Consider the following 21,457-nt stretch of genomic DNA (forward strand, 5'->3'; position numbering starts at 1 on the left):
CTGCCATTTTCCTCTACAACGCTCAACGTGTTCTGGGGGAATATGCGGTGAAAATAGCCAATCTACAAGCTTGTAGATCAGCCAATTTTCTGCAAAGATATTTAGAGCAATCCATGAGAATACACTACAGTCAACTTTGTATATGGCCCTTGGGAATACGATCAACATCAAGTATAGGGTTTAAGTGGTTAAGACAGCCAGGCCTTCCTCAGTTACCATAGCCTCCTCTCCCTGACCAAGACACAACCTCTCACACACTTCACTACAGGCTCCTCTCCCTGACCCCGACACAACCTCTCACACACTCCACTACAGGCCAGAGCCGCCAGACCATTTCCTAATTCCCTCTCTCTGGAGCTTAAATGAACTGTGCACCTCCCTGAATGCTCTCTCTGTGAGTTCAGACTCATAATCATGATAAACGGCGATGAAGAGCAGACTAATGAAAAAAAGAATGAGATTAAGCCAAGAGAAAAACAGAAAACAGATAACAGAGTCATGGAAAACAAGAGAGCAATATGGAGATTGATAAAGACAGAGAGAGAAACAGATGGGCAGACACACGCCAGACCAGAGTCATAAGACCTCTGGTATAGGCTACTGACCATAGCGACATGAAGGGTGTTTTTCCAAATAAGTAGTGCATGTTAACGTTCACTTTATAAAGATTATTCTAAAGTTACAAATCTCACTTCTCAACGTACTTTCACTCTCCATTCTTTTCTCTCATTGGTCCGAACACACACGCACGCACGCACGCACGCACGCACGCACGCACGCATGCACGCACACAGTGCGGATGTTTTGTACATTCACAAATACACCAGAGGAGAAATGGAAGAGAAGGAAGCAGTTTGAGGCAGAAAGTTCATGGACCTTAAACATCACACACTGTCCCACTCAAACAGACATAGATTTGGCTCTGTGACCGCCATTGACGCTGCTGGCTCAGCGGTAGCACAACAATGCACGCCAATTTCAGGCTCGCACCTTTAATACAGACCAGCGGGGCATATTAGTGGTGAAAAGTTCCTACATTGAACAAACAGGCTATGTAATAAGGTGGCTAAAGACAGAGCTGGCAAGGCAGGCAAACAGAAAGAGAAACACAACGCGTTTCGCTCTGTCCTTCAACAGCTGCAATGTTGTGGTCTTATAACTTTCTCTGCTCACCACACCAACCACAGTAAAGACCCTGCTTGGATCTGTCCCAGACACACAAACTAAAAATATTCTAGTTGATCATGATGTGACCTTATATTTCCCTGGGCCAGCCTACGTCTCCGCTGTTTCACTATGACATTACGTGCAAACTGGGGGAAATAATAATAATAATTATGATTATTGTGTACTGAAACTTTCAAAGCAGTTACAAATTGCTTAAAAGACAATTAAATACTAATAAAGAATTTCCCTTAAGATACAATTTCAGGAATCAGTTAAGTAAAAATCACACCCGTGTCAACTGTCAAGTGAGAGGCGCTCTTATCATCATACATCATCTCATTCCGGCCAATCATAATTTGCGTCCTCACTTTTTATCCTCAATACGTACTTGATTTTGAATGCTCAGCCAATCAAATCATGGCTATGGGTTACACACAAACAGACAAAGCTGGGCATAGAAAGGGTTAGCGCCACTCAAAAATATAATGATATAACATTAATGGTTCCTATACTTACTCTATGTCATTCCAGAATGACATAGGGGAGTTCGACAATAATCATTTCAACCCCAGCATCCGTGCGCTGGAGACCATTCAGCAAATTGCAGATCTACGAGATCCCAATGCGATGCGTGTGCTGTGAGCATGTATACATCTGCTATTTTCGGCAAAGATAAATGGTGCATATATATAGTGCCTTTATTCAAGGCGCTTTACCCATTCACACACCGATGCTACCAACCTGCACATCGGGAGCAATTAGGGGTTCAGAGTCTTGCTCAAGGACACTTCGACGCCAACTCAGTGGGAGCCCGGGTTAGAAGTGGGAACCTTGCGGTTCCCATCCGGTCACTCTACCCCAAGAAAACAGGATGGTGTATAGTAGAACTATAGAGCTTTGGGTGACTCCGGTCAACTAAGTATACATAGGGTTTAAGTGGATAAAACAGCTTTGAGGATACAAACATTGATAGCGACTTCCTTCAAGGTTCATTTCCCCCTCGGTTCAGTCATAACGAAGACACAAGAACAACATGTCAGCCGTGTATGAACTTCAGCCTAGTTCATTCCTGCTGACAGGCCTATAACAGGTCAAACAGTCAAGGAAGGAAGGATGCCAGTCAGTGTTATAGCTCGTAGCCTAGTTCATTCCTGCTGACAGGCCTATAACAGGTCAAACAGTCAAGGAAGGAAGGATGCCAGTCAGTGTTACAGCTCGTAGATCCAGGTGTCACTAACTCATAATGTTTGACACCTGTACACAGACTGCGATTACATTCAACAGGTGTGTGACAGACAGAGAGCAGAGAGAGAAAGAGAGAGAGAGAGAGTGTGTGCGTGTGTGTGTGTGTGTGTGTGTGTGCGCGTGCGTGCGTGTGTGAAAGAGGGAGTTTCCACAAAGAAAAGGTCATGTGTGTGACAGTGTGTGTGTGTATGACTATGTGTGTGTTTCCAGAGAGAGAGAGACAGTGTATGTGTGTGTGTGTGTGTGTGTGCGTGTGTGTGCGCGCGCGTGTGTGTGCGTGAGAGTGTGAGTCTGTGTGTGTGTGTGAGAGAGAGAGAGAGAGAGAGAGAGAGAGAGAGACAGAGACAGAGTGTGTGTGTTTCCACAGGTGTTTCAGATAAGAGTAGAAGAAAGCTACCACAAAGCAGAGGAAGGACAGCATGATAAAGATAGACAGACCATGGGACCAATGCCAATGTCCACCCTATGGCCTGAGCACTGAACCGTCACACACTTTAATTAACATCACCTGTGTGTGCAGCGTAAATGTGTGCCTGCAAGAGGGCTCCAAATGTGATAAATATGAGGAACTGGCACATTCCCAACACAACTGTCGTTGTCATTACATGGTAATGTGCCAGGTCCTTCCATGTTTTGTTTAGTTATTTATACTAGGCCTACTCTGGGACCATGTAAGTGGCGAACGTGCAAATTGGGAAAGCATTCCCCACCTGGTTATGCAATACCCATACCCAATACCCATTGACGGGTACCCTTCTTGCGGACTTAATCGGAACGCTCACTAACATCTGCGAGTGTGTAAGTATGCTCATTTGAGATTGGGCCAGAGAGAATTACTTGGACATACCAAACCTCTCCACACCAACATCTGTTGTTCTATGTGGCTGTTCTATGTGGCTCTGGTCCAGAGTTTTGACTAGTGAACCGCATAAGCCCCTATATACTTTTTTGAGCGACAAATAATAAAAATAGCAAATAGCGCCAGCAGGTTGAAAAGTGTGCAAGTAAATTCTGAATTTTGTTGCTAGTGATCTTGACCTTTTCTACCTAATATCAGCCTACTGATCATTCCAACCAATTTGATGAATAATAATTAGGTGGATCTAACCTCAAAATGATGTTGTTATGTTATGTGTTAATTTAATTCTTTAGGGTTTAAAAATGGACCAATGACACTACTATGTTATCTTTACATGCATGCATGCAGGGTAAAGATAAAACACAAAGAAGGAGCAGAGGAAGAAAGCAGTAACATGTTAAGAACAAGACTGAGACTCTGAGTCACTTTTCTTCATTGTCACACAACTACTGTCTTGGCATGCTCCCCACCTCCTGCCAGCCTATAGGAGCTCTGAAACTAGACCGAGCCAAACAGCCTGAAATGAAATATAAATATTTGCTGGCATTCAAGAGGAGACGGAGAGGCAGAGACAGAGGTGTAGCAAGCGCTCTGTCAATAGTACAGGAGATAATAACATGCTAGGCAAGTCTTTGATAAACAAGGACCATGGCCACTGACACACGCACGCACGCTAGTTGATGGGAAGGTGCATCCCAACTCACAACAACCTCAGGCACTAGAATTCCCACTCATGCATACAACGCTCTTTATGAGCTCATTTTCGACATTACTTCATGTGTTTTGACACGTTCTTTTGATAAGTTCCTCGCAAATACACTCAGCCATTGTATCGTATGCCAGCTGATCTGGCCTTGAAGATATCATCATCATCATAAGATAGACTGGCAAGCAGAGAGTATAATAACCTTTTATCATCTACAATCATCTTGGTTTGGAGTCCATATGGAGTACAATCTTACTTTAGCCACATGTTCTCAAGCTCAAGCAGTGCACACACACAGACGGAATGAATTTGTAGACAAACTAATGTCATGAACGCACGAGAACAAAAACACGCACGCACGCACGCACACACACAGTTGTGCCAGCGTAACATATGAGGTTATGCGCCAAACCACTGAAATGTGGTTATACAAACATATCATCAATATTACTGGAGGAACTAGCAAATATCTGATTGAGCAGAGGGGAACCACACAGTTCTGACCCGTTTTCTCATCTGTCTCGTCAGCTATGGCCACAACTCCTTTAATACTGTGGTGAAATGTTGGCGCGCGCACACAGACAGACAGACAGACAGACAGACAGACAGACACACAGACACACACACACACACACACACACACACACACACACACACACACACACACACACACACACACACACACACACACACACACACACACACACACACACCCTGAGCATTCTTTGTCTGATATTAAGCAAGGGATTACACAAGACAACAGCACTGGTTGAAAGGAAATTGCATAATATTTCTCTTGGTTGAAATAGAGTAAAAAGGGCAGGCTTTATTACATATAAATTGTCTGTTATTTGGCTACATGGATATAACAGAAATGTCCATATTAAGAGGTATTTTGATGTTGTTTTAAAATAAGCTGCTAATGGCGTAAATATAATTAAATATAATTAGAGTAATATCCTTTTTCCATAGTAGTCCTTTTGGCGACACCGCTTGTAGCTCCGTTGCCCGTTTGATTGATTGTGTGAAAAATGTACGAAGTTGAAAATGTTCATGAAGAAAGCATGTGATGATGACTGGATTGTGAACACAGCGCTCCGTGTCCAACCACTTATTAATTTGAAACAATTAAGAGACTGTTCCAGCCTGCTGGCTCCAGTTGGTTCTTACCAGATTTGCTGCAGATGCCTCAGCGAATGACAGTCCTCTGGGGAGGATGAGAATGTGGTCCTGCTCTTTACTGACACGAGCCTGGAAGAAAGCTAAAATTAGCAAAAGTAATCCTCGCCGATTCTAAACAGATGCTCTAACTTGGAAAATAAGCCCCATCAGAATATCGTCACTGCCAATACATCTGGAATGAACATTAGGAAAGAATAGAGAAAAAAATGACCACTCTCATTACATTGTGGCCAATTCTGTCACATAAAGTCAGATTACAGATTCATCAGTGGTAGGGATATTCTGGGCCAATACTGGTACCTTCACCTTACTATCTTTTTAATGAGCACAAATTCAGTCATTTAGAATATGAACAGATAAACATGCATCTAATAAAAACATTATCTATTTTAACTAAAGTACATTTCATGGAGTGGTAGTGGGGCCTTACTGTGATGTAGGAATTGGCAAAATGGGCCCAGCTGAACAAGTCCACCAGTCTATAGAGGCTGGCCAGTTTACAGCGGGTCTGCTTCTCCCCCTTCACCATAGCGCTAGATTCCACCCCATACATGTCATTGATGGGAGTGACCATTCCAAGACCTGAGGGGGAAGAGAGAGAATGAAACTTGGATAAACACAAAATGCACATAGCGGACGGTTATGTCTGAGTCATAGTGTGGCCGTCAACTATTTATTCTTGAAAACGTTTATAGATTGCATCTTTTTTTTTATCCCACGAATTTTGTAACCCATTTTTTCACCCAGTGCCAATGTAATCCTGGGCGCTACTCTCCCGCTGTGCGGGATCTTCTAGCTGTGAGGCGACAGCGCTACCGACTGCATTTTTATCCAATCACATACGGTACTAGCCAGTGCCTTTGACTGTCAAAATGGCATTACATTCTATCCTATGCTACCTAATGCAATTTACACATTAGATGACTCTCATGCTACTCAATGCTGCTCAGATATCACCAGGCCCTCTTTACACATCACAATAAACGTTCCTAAATTCAATAATCAAATAAACATCCCATACTGTAATACATTACTTTTATAAAATGCTGTCCTGACATGTTCATTAGAAAGGAGAGTGGCTCTTCATTGAACATATTGCAGTGAATCTAAATGAAATGGTCATATAGCTCTCAACGTGGAAATTCAATATTAGTGCCGCATTCCGAGGCCCAGATTGGAAGCAGACTTGTGGAAACCTGGACTGGACCCGAGGATCAAAAACCTAGGAAATATGCATGACTCTTCCGGAGTCTGGGTGCTGGGACATCTGTGTGGGTGTGTAGGTGTCTGTGTGTGTGTGTGTGTGTGTGTGTGTGTGTGTGTGTGTGTGTGTGTGTGTGTGTGTGTGTGTGTGTGTGTGTGTGCGCATTGTGTAAGCCTAGTTGTATATTCACGTGCACGCAGCACCAGGGCCGGATCTACCATATGGGCACTTTGGGCACGTGCCCAGGGGCCCTTGAGCACCAGGGAAAATCTCCACAGAAAATGTCCCTGCTAATCCGAATGAAATAAATGGTGTCTAAAAAGATTAGTGTTTTATTGTTGGTGAGAAGGGCAGCTGAAAAGTGCAATTGTGTGTAAAGCAGCAACAATGCGCTAGATTGGCTGTCACTCTGGGGGGGGGGGGTAGGCGACCGGAAATAGGCCAATATAACGGCATAAAACTGCCTCAAAACGGCTCCAAAACAGCAAAAAATGTGCGCACGCATGAAGGGGGGCCCTTCGAGCTTCAGTGCCCAGGGGCCCTCAGAGGTGTTAATCCGGCCCTGCGCAGCACGCAGCTCACGTGAACCTGTGGGCTAAATTGATGGTTTTCAAACTCCTCAAAGTGAGGCCTAGGGACCCCCAGTGGTCCTTGGGGGGGATCCCCAGCTACATTTGTTAGTATAGCATCACAATACTTATAAGCACGTTATTATATTTTACGCGTTGGATATTTAAAAAAATATACAAGCTCATGTACATATGCTATGTTTTTAAAAATAACTTGGAGTTTTTCCTTTTTTTTAATTGTGATTTTTTTTCAACACAAATCACAAATTATAAGGGTCCCCGGAACAACATATTATCAGAAGGGGGTCCACGGCCAAATAGACTCAAATAATAACTCAAAATATAAATGTGGAGGTCCCTGAGAACCACTGGGCTAAATGTCTCAATGTCTGTCAGTGTAAAGCAGCTCGCCCCGGCCCGAGGTACCAGAGGGTAGGGTTCCTGTCGCCTGGGCGATGGGGCGTACCACTATGGACTACTCACTGAGGGGGGAGGTGCTGAAGCCAGCCACTGAACTGGCCATGAAGAAGTCTGCGATCTGTCTGAGAGCCAGGAGGCCAGTTGGGTTGTTCCCCTTATTCATCTGCTCCTGGATCAGCCCCTCCAACTCATCTTTAAAGGCCTGCAAGAAAGACAAGAGAGACAGAGAGAGAGAGAGAGAGAAAGAGAGACAGAGAGAGAGAGAGAGAGAGAGAGAGAGAGAGAGAGAGAGAGAGAGAGAGAGAGAGAGAGATATTGATTTACTGACAGAAATGCATATAGACGAACATATCTGTCAAAAGAATAAAACACAAAATAAATCTGAGTGCCCCGTGTTGTGGGGGTGGGGCGGTTGTGGCAGAGACATACAGAAAAGTAGATGAAATAATAAGTACATTCATACAATTTCCAACAAAAGCAGCAAAGAACTACTGTACTGCACTGTATTGACTGTTTGGAACCTGTTATAACTCTAATAACTCAGAACTCTACAACTTATAATTTTAATTAGGTCCATAGTCTCTGTGGACTCCATAGAGGGAGAAAGAGAAGAGACACACAGACACACACACACAGACGTGTTAATCAGAGATTAGAAGGGTGTTGCCAGTTCTCCTGGCTTCTATCAGCGTCTCTGACAGCACCCTGACAAGCTGGCTCAGGATTGGCTGGGTGTCTAACAGGTTGGGTCAGGATTGGCCAACTAAATGGCAACCCGGCTGAGACGGACGAGGAGAGTTCTTGGCTTATAATCCTTGTGTCCTAAAGTCCCCTCTCTAACGACAGTGGTCGCCACAACAACTGAGCACATGCAGACATAATATGCATATCTGTCTCTCACGCAAGACAGAAACCAAGGGAGGCACATGTAGTGCTCTTCACAATGTTCACATAGCATGCCCCTTGGGACTTAGAAACATGTTTACCTGCACAATAAGACAATAAAACCTTTCAGACATGCTCTCGCACCTTTGTCTACCTCCTCCTATGACTGACAACAGGTTCAGAGGATGATCCACACATGCACGCACGCACACACAGTCCATCCATAGAAAGGAATACCAGCAACCAGCACTCACTTTGTATCCAATAGAATTAATTCTTGTTTATTTAGGTTTCCCCCAGCAGCAAACCGGGAGGCCGCGAGGCCTTCCTCAGCGTGATTTACGCTCAGGAAGTGAGGAACTGACTATCTCTACCTGAACCGTGCACCCGATACATTATTCCCGATACATCATAACGTTGAACTACTCAACTGAGTCCTTGCTTCCTTTTTTTCCCACACACACACGCACACGCACACACACACACACACACACACACACACACACACACACACACACACACACACACACACACACACTTTAATGTTAAGCCACTGGGCTCACAATGTGATGTGTGGATATCTAACAGAACCATTACTGTCACATGACTTATGGGGGAACACATGATACCATGAAACAAATTGCTATTCGAGAGATGAACTGTAATCATACACCATCATATCGTATACCATACCATGGGTAATCTCACAAATTAACTGCAGTGATTTAATGTAAATGTAAACTTGGAGAAGGGCCAATGGATTCAGAAGTAGACTTTAGCTAGCAGAGGAGCTCATGTGGATGGAGAGAACAGTGTGCGATTCAGAATGAAACTAAAGCCGTTAGGCTACTAGATGAAAAGAAAGAAAGAAAGAAAGAGAAGCATAATGGATAGCAGTTCTGAGTCAGGAATGAGAAAGCCGGGTTAATTCAGACAGGCGAGAACTCTGCATGAACTGTCTGGGTTCCCAACTAGCACCGATTAGACGGAAATTATTTTAGCGGATTTGTCAAATTGGTCAAACTCAAAGGGTTTGTTTTAACCTGGTCGCAAGTCAGCAGATGGCTGCTCAGATGGCTGCTCAGAGTAGTGTGGAGCTGTTTAGGGGTTAAGTGTCTTCCTAAGGCAGTGGTTCTCGAAGTGGGTATGGGTGGGTATTTGACAAACAAATATTTGAATATATAACATTTTAAATCAAATCATTGCTTCAGGAGGTCCCTGGCTGGCACAACGTTTCTTGGAGATGAGGGTCTGCGGCCAAATACATATCATTGACATGAAAAGGTTTGAGAACTACTGTCCTAGACCCAAGGCACAATTTGACACATTTTAGACCGGGCGAAAGTGAGGGTCGAACCGGCAACCTTCCCATTTCCAGATGGCATCTGTAACCACTCAGCTACAGCCGCCACCAACTTCAGTTTACAAGTGATTTGGGGTCCATAAAATAACACGATGATAAGAGCTGAGATGGAAACTTCAGTGGCGAGTGGAGTGAAAATAGGACTTGGCAGCATTTTCTCGAATATCACTTTCCAAAGAAGCACATCCAATATTCCTCCGTTTGATTCATCTGTGGGACTTAAGTCGTAAACATAATTCATTCTTCCTGAAATGCAATACATTGCGTGACAAAAAGGCAATGCGTCACTTTAGGTTTTTCAGTTGGCATTTTCTAAATCTCTGATGATTTACCAATCATAGCAATTAAGAGCAGGGGGTCGACTATTTTTAAAAGCACCAGGGGAGCGGTTAGGGGTCAAGGGTCTTGTTCAGGGGACACTTCGACCTGGCGAGCCAAGGGTCGAACCGCTGACCTTCTGAATCCCAGGCGGCCTCTCTAGCCACTCAGCCATGGCCGCTAAATTAGCCATTACCTCGACTCTTCTTGCACTGCTGATGGAGTGGTCTCACTATACATAAAAGAAATCCATCCCTGACACTCACTTCCTCATCTGATTGCACACAACCCGCCCCCCACACACACACACACACACACACACACACAGAGAGCCTGGAACAGTCCATTAGTGTGGTTATGCGGAGGGGAGCCTAGGACACTGATTGTATGCTTTTTTGTTAAAAAATGGGGAGCCCCCCCCCCCCTCTTCCTCCTGTCAGAACACATACAGTCCCAGAGCGCTGCGGGTTCTGAACCCGAGCCAAACATTCCTCTGTCGCTAACGGAGAGGTTGCCGTAGCGACTGGCCCCGTCCCGGACCCTGGGCTCTGCAGTGGTGCGGATGTGTGACAGGTTTTTGGCTTTGTCAATTTACTTTTATTTTTAATTCCGGTCGTTTCTGCATGGGAGACCGTTGTCTGTTGCCACAGCGGCCGCAGTGCAGAAGCAGCGTTCACTGGATTGCACACAACACTGCCTGCAGTCTATTCACCGGACCTATACCGAGATCCTGTGTATCTGACTTGACTAGAAATGTCTTTGTGTTCTGTTTGAGGACACTCTCCACATACACCAATGCTCTGAATGGCAGAGATGCTGGAAAAAGGCAGGCACGTGTGGACAGCTGTATGCTTAACCATGTACAGTACATTCATACTGCAGCAGGCAATTATATTGGATGTGTGTAAGTGTGTATGTGTGTGCGCGCACGCACATCACGCACGCACGCGCGCACACGCACACACTTTTGTTTCCATGTGCTTCCCAAGCAGATTATTCCTCCACAGATTTGAATCCCATCTAAAAAGGTTAATCCTAGCTCATTAACTGAATCTGAAAACATTTACAACATCACACCTTTTCATTCATTCATTTTAAACCATGGCAGTGTGCCCGTTTGCCACTTCTGGCACCTGCATTCTAACCAGGAGAACAAAGCTCACACCTAACCTCACAACCTCAAAGGCCATTCAAATTGCATTACATTCCCCTCTCCTACTAAATCTGACACAAATAGCTGTCTAGCAAATTGCCTACCAGATAATTCCCATTTCCAAAGATTAAACAGATCTAGTCTCCAGTGGCGGGAAACCACAATCCACTTAGACAAGGAGATAAGGAAACGGTTTTCATGACTTCTTTGAAATGACACACAATGTTACATCAGAAGTCAAAGATTTAAGTTTGAGGGGAAACCCATGCAGCCAGAACCATTCTCGTAAAATGATTGTAGCTCCGAGATTGGCTTAAAATGTAACAGGAGAAGATATCAGTTTTTAACCCGGTGTGCTTACAGGAAAAAAGGCCAGGTCACTCTGACACAGAACAAAAGAGGTGAACTATAGATAATTGTGATGGAGCCAGCAACACCCACTATAATTAGGGTGTCCATTGCATCTTCAGATTGTGTCAGTATGGAGACAGGAATGGGGTTAAAAACCGTATCATTCCTTTGGGGATACGTATTTCATTCTCTGTATATCCAGTCCTGATCCCAACATCACCTGTTAATTTCATCACAAGACTAGTTTGTCATCCTTATGTGCATTAGTATTGGTCAGAAGGGTAAGCTCCAGAAATACAGTGCATTATCCCAATATACTGTATAAATGAACATCACACTACAACTGACAGCTCTTTTTCCTGTTTGCTGTTTGCTATTGTTGGAGACAGATGACACCACTGTAGTGCACAGTGAAGCGTGGGAACGGAAAAGCCGGCTTTGTATGACTTCATTGGAACATAAAGTCGATTTGACAAGTCACCACTTGTATGCACGAGTCAAACTGGTCCCCAACTCCAGCTGTGACATCCTCATAACTTGAATAAACTCTACTTTTTTACTTTAAGCCACATTCACATCAACAGAAAGGCATTGTCTTGTACACATTAATCATTCATTATGCTTTTAAATATGGCATCTGTTCTGCAGGGTATCTAGTAGCTTAATAGAAGAAGGTGGAAATACAAGCAATAAAGGCAGAGTGTGGCCCCCATAGGACTAGTAGCTCCTATTTGCGTAGCACGATGCAGCTTGATGTACAAGTGCACATCCCCTGGACATGGCTAGTATGTCACAGGAACTAACCCTTGATACTGAGTGCCAAGCAAGGATGCACCCCGGCCTGCAGACACCCTAACAACAAGGCAACTGAACTGGTAAGGCAGAGATAGGTCTGTCATAATATGTCCATGATTATTTCCATGTCCACAATCTTTTAACCAACCTGCCTGGCATTCCTATTTGGGGCCTTTTTTTTCCAAAATGTTGAAAGATATTTGTAATGTTCATAAATCTTTTGAACATAGTGAAATATTTATTTTGATTATTAGTACCAGTCATTGTCAGTAATGTCTTGATATATCTGCCCTGTGCGATTTCTGTTCCTATGTTCAATGCCAAAAACAATGAAATCATCCATCAATTTTACAGACGTAATTTTTATTTATGTTCCGATGTTCAAATGCCAAAAACACAATTAAATCATTAATCACAATTGCTGTGACAATTAATCCTCAACAAAAATGCCAATGGCGACAGCCATAGGCAGAGAGACACAAATCTTCACATGGTGTATTCCTCTGGGTTTGGCTACAGGCCACTAACTTACATCATACATCATATTGCCGTCAGAAACCTCTTATCTCCATATCCTAACGTTGTGTTTTTTCGTAAATTAACGGCCTACTTGATCATACGACAGCGTCACACAAAAGTATCAAAAGTAACACATCCACAAGCTTGAAAGGCGGCGTGAAGCGACATGTTTTGAGCTTGTCGATCTGCTACTATTGAATTTGAATCCTGCAAAGTAAGTTTTAATTTGGACATACACGGTTCCCACCCGACAAGAGACAATATCCTAGTAATCCTGAACGTGCTGCAGCTCCGCTGCTGGGAGGCTCTGCTGTGCTCACTCAGTGCCCAGGAGGAGATGTAGTAAAATGCCAAACCAAAACATAGAGAGACCCGCCAAGTCACGGCGCTGACATGAAAGATGAGGGTTTTAAAGAGCGGTCCCTGGAGGATGCTCAACCGCTAATGTTCTACAGAATGAGACCTTCCGGACCCGAGAGAGGGAAAAAAAGGTGGAAGAAAGCATAACAGTGCAAGCCGTGACATTTGACTCACGCGAGGGGGTTCTCAGCAACACCCACCGTGGTGTCATAAATCACCCGTTTGTGCTCAAAGGGTATAACTATACTTGAGAAAAATAACAAAAAAAAACCTAAAATAAATCACCTTCAGGAATCCAAAGGTGTGGCGTGAGTAAGTCAATTTAACATTTGGTATCACTACAATTACTCCCAGCTTAAAGGGGTAAACCACTCATTTTCAACATTGAAATATGTCATTAATATACCTTAGACTTCTGTTAAGCCTAGAACTGGACTTGGGGACATGTGATCAGTGACATCACAAAGATGTACTCTGCAAGCCAAAACGTACATCTTTGTGATGTCACTGATCACATGACATCACTAAGTTCTAGACCTTCAGTTCTAGGCTAAACAGAAGGCAGGGACTTTTTTATTACTTCTAAAGTAACAACTTTAAGGTATATTAATGACATAGTTCAATGTTGAAAATGAGTGGTTTTCCCCTTTAACCACTCAAACCCTATATAATTCATCAACCAGTGTCTCCCAGGGGTCCATACTGGGTCCACTCCTTTTTTGAAAAAAAAATGAGCATGGTGCATTGTGATTGGCCGGAATGAGACATTGCGTCACTGACATTACGTCAGACCACAGCTGATCAGTCTATATAAGACCTTACACCACTCAGTTCACACAGGTGTGATTTTTTCCCTGTACACCAAATCTCTTCGCCAGAAACAGCTGATCATTTTCATGTTGTGCCCAGAATAGGGACGTTATGGGTTCATGTGGTTAAATCAACAAAAGCTCTGGCCATGGAGAGGACAGGAGAGAACTGAAGCAAAGTATAAAAAGATGAGCAGAGGCTTAGAATAGAATCGGCATGTGGGAACTACAAGTCAAATTCCATCTGATTTAAATCTCATATTTCTAAATGCAATAATGTGAATGATTGAGACGGAGAGGTCACGAATAGTCCCAGGGGCCATGAGGAAGCCTAGATATAATGTTCTAGAGAGGTTTGAATTTGCAGGCAGTAACTCTCCTCAAAGCAAAAGACAATCGAACAAATCTCCAATTCTCCAATGAATTGTAATTAACTGTGTCATGACTTTCCTTTGAATTTGCCCCTCGGAGGTCGGCGCCCAACAGAATGTGGACAGCAGGATGTTGGCCATTTGCTACGCCTTAGGCCCTCCTCTTCCGGCGGGGCGCCTATGTTTTCATTCCCACTAACAACAATGTATGTATGTATGTTCTGAATGCCCCTGCCGACAGATTCAGTAGCGTAGCTCGGAATCTGTTCTGGACAGATCAGCCATCAACTAAGCAACATGACTTCAATCATAATTCCACAGCAATTGTAACTTAATTGCCACCAATCATTTCATAAAAGCAGGTTATCGCTTAATGGTGGATTTCTCCTTCTGCATTGTCACCTTTCCAAAAGGAAAGCACAAGTTAAAAACACTCCGTCTGCCAGTGACGGACGCAGGGCCACAACACATGAATCACGTGTGTTGTTGGTCCAGTCCTGCCCCGTCTACAGTATATTCTATTCCAGTCTTTAAATATAGGCTTAGAAACCTGTAATCTGGGACTGCTGCTGCTAGCCCCTGAACACTGGATACAAAACAAACCAAAGACAGGAGGAGAGAGACAGAGAGATCCTTTGTAGTCTCTTCTTCGTCATACAAGAGTGTTATGACGAAAATAGCCAATCATCAAGCTCACAACGTGTCGCATCCGCGTCGACTTGTGAGCTTGTATATCGGCTATGTCCGATGTGCGACGAAGTGTGAACAGGTTAAAGAGGAGTGGCTGGAAGAAGAGAGAAGAGCGCACATGTGCACATCCCAGTGATGACACATCATTTGTTTTATTGTTGTTGTTGTGGTTCCATATGAGAGGGCACAGGCCTGTCCTCGTGGGAGGGTCTGGGGCACCTGTTACTGCTTTGGTTCAGGGCATCTGAACAAGGGCTGGCTGCCCGGCTCCCACTCAAAACCACATCAACCAAGGAAGAGATCACGTTACACAACCACATGTACTCACACACACAAGCCCAATCTCTATTGGCAACATTGATCAATACCTTTAAGACACACATATTACACAGTGCGCACGCACACGCATGCGCGCACACAGTGCACACAGCGCACACACGCACGCACACACACGTGCGCCCCATCATGTTGCCCAGCCTCTTGCCTCTCCACTCCAGACAGCTGGCAAAGAAAAGAAAAGCCCGCCGAGCAAACCACAGTGGGCATGTGTAGAATGTGGATCGTATTTAGGGCTTTAAAAAGAACAAGCCAAACCACCATGGCCATGCCATATCAATCATGTACACATGCATCCTGTATTACTGTACTTTGTGAGGATAGTCTCTTAACTACATCCATTCTCTGGAAAGCCTTCTCCTCAATAACACAGGCCTATAACCTTCACCTTTAGCCCAATTATGATGCTGAAACCGAACCTCCAATGTTACAATACCCCCTTTCAATTGGAGCTCTGCCCGTATACTGTCCAATCTTCAAACGTACAAAAAAAGGAGCAAAGCGATGTGCACATTTTCAAACTTGAGGTCCCGTCGTAAATTCTGTTAATGTGCACTTCAGCTACAGACCCACCTTGAGTCAATACCGCTGAGCAAATACTCCTGATAGCAAAAAGGAGTTTAAGAGGTTGGTAGGCATAAAACAGAGACAAAGGGGTGATGTAACAGTCCAAAGGGCAGCATATAGTATAAGAGCACTGGGTGCAGGTGTGCCCTGACATCACTGTACATCTCTTTCTTTATGCCTATATTTATTAAAGTGAAGTGAGTTGTTGGACAGGAAATGGGAGAGAGAGATGGGAATGACACGCAGCAAAGGCTGTCAGGACTGGGACTCGAACCTGCGACGCACTGTCAGGCTACATTGCCAGCGGTCCGGGCCATCACTGTACAGCTGGATTGATGAAACATGGCGGGCACTAACAGTTCTATGCATTAGAACTCTAGGTTTTTAAGAGTCCTAAAATCAATATCAAGTTACTTAGCAATAGCATTTTTGCACTTTCTGGAACTCTCATCTCAATTGAATGCTGTTTTATTGGTTTGGTTGGTTAAAATAAAAAATAATAAAGGTCTGTGTTTATTAGGTTAACACAAGAGAGTTTCATGTTTTGTTTTCTACAACATGCCTGTAAGTTACATCAGTGAATGCAGAAGTTTTAAGCTTTACATCTCTTGCTTTAATATAAGTGGCTAAATGAGACTTCAGAGGTTGTTGGGGACATCACACGTCATCACACCAAACACACAAGCATTCGTGCTGGTGATGCTGAAGTCGTGACAGGGTGCAGTTTGTTTATAGCCTGACATTAACTTTTCACTGGCAATTGTAAGATTTTCAAACAGAACAAAACATCTGCCAGAGAGCTTAGTTTCAGCAATATTGCACACTTGCACAGTCCAACGCAAACATCTATAGACCATGGATTTAATACTGCCAGGGTTAAGAGTTAAGTCCCATCAGAGCCATGCATGCTAAAACATTGCATTCAATCGAACAGTATACTGTATGCAAGACACTAATATGGGACAGACAAATCTACTGTCAAACTCTGCGGGTTGAGAATTGCATTTCAAAGACATGGAACAGACCATCACCGCATTAGAAACAGCCTGTTCACCATCTAACACCACAGCTATTGGTGAAATAGCCGTGATACGATCGGTTGCCTTTGATCAACATGAACTGAGACCAATAACAGTTACATTTCAAACATATTGTCTCTGTCGGGTGGAAACCTCATATGTCTCCAACTGTTACTTTTCAGGATTCAAATTCTAAAGTACCAAAGGCTTCAGATCAGCTTGCAGATGTGTTACTTTTGATGTTTTTTGCGTGACGCTCGGCTGTAGTATGATCAAGTAGGTCGTTAATTCACGGAAGAAACACAAAAGGTTACGGAGATGGGTTTCTGCCCAACAGCAACGATATAAGAAACACAATCTGGGCTCAAAGCAGGAACTTATTTCTATTACCAAGAAAAGATCTCCTGTTAGCCCATTGAGCTATTTGCTTCAGCAGAGCAGAGGACACTCAATCTGACCCAGGGTGTGGTACGCTGCGGTTATATTAGGGTTCTAGCAGACCGCTGACAGCCAGCCATGCCTCTCAAACATTCTCTGCAGACCCACATGCATGCAAATTGTTTTTTTCATGTTAAATCTACGCGCTCTAAAGTTGAGAGTGTGTAGCTCGTTGCGAAGCGTTGTTTAGAGTCTAAGTAACGCTTCGCAACGATCTTATAAATGTTTTGTCACACTGTGTTCAATTGTATTTAGAAAAACATGTTTTAAGTCAAATCAATACAAATGCTTCAAATTGATCAGAACTTTTTGCACTTTTTGACAAAATCAGTCAAAACATCAGTAATTGGTGGTCTAGGATTCTCCAAAATCGGGATTGGCAATGAAAATCCGTCATTGTTCGGGCTCCAATATATATAGACACATGCTAGTAGACATAATATGATCGCCATGAGCTTATTTACTTACAGGGCTCTGTAGGATCTGTGTGACACGTTTCTTCTGCTCCAGGACGTTGAAGTCCTGCCGGAGGTCGGGCGACATGTTCCGGGACCTGATGTACTCCGGGTCATTGACGTCCACGCGGTCAAAGTAGCGCTCCTTGGTACCTCCGCTGGGCGGGGGAGGGGTGGTCACCACCTCCTGACTGCCGTCCACACTCATGCTGGGTCTACCGCACTGTGCTTCCTCGCTGGCGCTCCTCTTCTCACCTGCACAGGAGGACAGGCAGACAGAGGCAGGGAAAGGTTAGGACAGGCTATATGGGTTTCCCCTGAAGATGGGAAACGGTGTTCCTTTTATGATTGGGCGTAAAACAAAATTGAGCACTTATTTCAATAACTTTTGACAACCTATGGCCCGTTTGAGGCGTGGGCGTTCAGAACGGGCCAACGGCATGGCCACATCCTACTACCAGAATCAGAATAGGGTCGACGTGGTGTCTGTTGGATCGAGCTTACCAGCACTCCACTTGCCTCCAAACTTGGCCCACACTATTCATAAGTACTCTGCCTTGGGTCTAAGGCTCATTATCCCGCCCTCAATGTCTTCACATATTGTACAGTTAATATGAAACGCATTATTCAGACACATTCAGCCACCTCTTTTTCCCATTAGGACCACTCTGCGCAACGTCATTAAACAGCAACACGCACCTATGGTAACATCCTTCTACAGGCCACAGGTTTCTGCGTTACACCTTTTCTTTTCTTTTTTCGTGGCGCTAGAGTGAGAGCTTCTAGTGCAGGGTTATTGAGAGGCGCTCATCCGATTGACTTCACACTTTGAGGCTGATTGGATGAATGCTTCTTGAGATATGCAAAAAGTCAGTCAGACGGTGAGACAGACAGACAGACATAGATGATAGATGATGACATTACATCTGTCACATAACATGTGTAGAAACGTATGCTGGCGCCTGTCCAAACTATTCATGCAAAATTATACAATTTGTCTATCTCTTTGAGTTGTTTGCAGATGGCAGCTGGGCAGCCATCAATCACGACAGTCATCCAATTCAGATGTGTGCTGAGAGGGAGGGTGTGTGTGTGTGTGTGTGTTCCATGCAGTCTAGTGCCAACAGAACCACATACATATGCTCAATTTGCACATTTTCTCAGTTACAAGATGGTTAGAATGCACACATGTGCGCACACACCGCATGCACACGCACACGCACACGCACACACACACACACACACACACACACACACACACACACACACACAAAATAAAGTCTGCCACACCCGCAGGTTCATGATCTCCTGATGAAGCATTCAAAGCAGAGAGCTTAGCTTGTCTGTCACAGTCGTAGCAAAGCATTTTTGTTGTTAGGCCAATAGAGACCAATAAATGTATGAGTTATGAAGCACCTGCACTTGCAGCGTTATTTGCAAGTAGTAGGCTAAACTGTTGAGAAGTGGTGGGGCTAACGGTATGGACTGGCCTAACAGATGGTGGACATGGGAGAGAGACTGAAACATGGGAGAGAGACTGAAAGAGAAAGACAGAGAGAGAAGACAAGAGAGGATGATAAAGTCTGTTTGGGCTTTCCAGCGGTGACTGCTTTCATAACCCGCTGACCGTGTGACAACAGGCCTACTGAGGTTTAAGGTTACTGTGGCAGGAGGAAGCATATCTGGTTTCTTTCTTTGATTCTCTGTTCCTTTCTTACTATTTCTCCTATCCACTCCTGTGGATAGGAGAAAGGAAGAGGGCGAGCGGTTGGGCTTTGCCGTTGCAATGCTAAGCTGCTCATTCGGGTCAAATGCCACTTAAAAAGATGGTTCGGATTAGGAGACTGAAACACACAACTTGTGGATTGGATTGGGGAGCCTAGCCATAGATACTATATATTATGCATGAGCCATTAGGTCCCTTGCTAGGCTGCAACAGCTGCTAGGCAATACTGTTAGCAGTCTCATTGGAACTGCTTGTAAAACAGAACTTCTGAAATGATTCACTGATTATAAAAGCAAAGTTTGGTTGGAAAGTATGAACCAAACACTATCCACTAGAGACTTTACCACTTACCCCCAGGCCCCCATGCATGCTAGTCTATAAGACCCATACAAAGTGGCACTGAAACTGTATCTCAACAGTGCTGTTTACATCTGCAAGTGCACTGAATGCAGGTTTATCCAGATTTACATGAAAGACTTCCTTCCTTCCGTGATTGACTAGAGGTGTATATCTATCTGATCTGTGCAAACTATATACAAAAGATGGGAAATGGTGCAGATCCGTGTTGATCACATGATACACTAGATAGTGTATACCGAATTGTGTGATGTATGGATAAAATGTGTACGAGTAATCTACAGAAATGTGTTTTGCCTAAATGGGCCTCATGGTGGCGCTATAACAGGCCGTTGAGGAATATTTGGGGCAGAGGTTCGTCGTTGGCATCCAGGGAGTGTGTGTGCAAAGTTTGGCATGGATCGGGCCAACGGTGGCAGAGATTAGCTGGTAACAGACGGACAGAAGGAAGGACGGACGCACACACACACACACACACACACACACACACATACTCTCTCCCCATGCCTTCGGCCTGGTGGAGACAATTAAGCTCGCGTGGGCTATTACACTAGAAAAGTGAAAGCCACAAAAAGTGGAAGCCACATCCAATTGACTCCATACATTTTGGGCTTTGGAATGAAAACGTTTGAGAAACACCCAATTTAGAAAAGCTCTGAAAACCAGGGCATACTTTCCCAATGCCCAGCTACTCTTGAGCAAGGCACTTAACAGCCACCTGATCTAAAACACTGTTTCCTAAATAGTGGGTTGGGACCCATTTTGTGGGTACTTTTAGTTTTTTATTGTTGAATGTTCAACAATTCACCATTTTTCATGAATTTAAAAAAACATTTCAAGCATTTTTGAAAAGAATTTCATAAATAATACCTTCAATTCCTTAAATTAGGGGGGGGGGAATACATTAAGAAATACTGGAAATAGGAGATCTACAAGCTCAGGTTTTGCATCGCGAAACCATGCGAGCTCAATCTGCTATTTTCACTAGTTCGGGTACTGGAGAGACACCAAATGTATCTTTTGGGTCTTGAGTTAAAACGTTTAGGGTACCACCGATCTAAAAGAGAGCAGGCCAACGTGTCTGGCTGCACTAGATCAGGGGTTCTCAACCCGTGGGTCGCGACCCCTCGGGTTGTTTCAAAAATAGCAGACCTACAAGCTCGTAGCGCGCCACTCGGTGGCGCGCTATGAGCTTGTAGATCTGCTATTTTTCAATAGCTAAATTATAACGATGCTTAAAACACCAAAAGGGGTTCCCGCCCAAAATGGGTTAAGGTTATTATATTGGGGGTCAGGAGGGGGCGGGGCGGGGGTCCCGAGACATTGCCAAAGCATTTCCGGGGGTCCCCGGCCAAAAACGTTGAGAACCCCTGCACTAGATGGCTCAGAAGAAAATAATCCACACCATCTTGTTCACTTGCACATACAAATGTAATGGGAATCACAATGTTTTGTTCCGGAGACCTTCATCAGGTTATCTTGATCAGATAACCGGATGAAGGTTTCCGGACTGAAACGTTGTGATTCCCATTACATTGTCTTTGTGCAAGTGAGCAAGACAGTCGGCGGGAATCCTCTCTGCTACGGCGGTCG

The 21,457-nt window shown here is 44.1% G+C and overlaps 1 protein-coding gene across 4 annotated transcripts in view; it reads right to left on the reverse strand.

The window, feature by feature from the left end:
* The window catches only part of add3a (adducin 3 (gamma) a), a 112,073-nt gene that overhangs the window by 30,641 nt on the left and 59,975 nt on the right, over positions 1–21,457 (reverse strand). For all 4 annotated transcript variants that reach the window (XM_079500083.1, XM_079500082.1, XM_079500084.1 and 1 more), the window contains exons 2-5: positions 17,795–18,036; positions 7,416–7,554; positions 5,590–5,741; positions 5,148–5,228 (exon numbers count right to left, since the gene is read on the reverse strand). In XM_079500083.1, coding sequence (XP_079356209.1) covers positions 5,148–5,228; positions 5,590–5,741; positions 7,416–7,554; positions 17,795–17,989 — 567 coding nt within the window. In that variant the 5' untranslated portion in view covers positions 17,990–18,036. The remainder of the gene's footprint in view (positions 1–5,147; positions 5,229–5,589; positions 5,742–7,415; positions 7,555–17,794; positions 18,037–21,457) is intronic.

Source organism: Electrona antarctica (genome assembly GCF_951216825.1).
Source record: "Electrona antarctica genome assembly, chromosome: 4".
In the NCBI taxonomy this organism is placed as follows: Eukaryota; Metazoa; Chordata; class Actinopteri; order Myctophiformes; family Myctophidae; genus Electrona; species Electrona antarctica.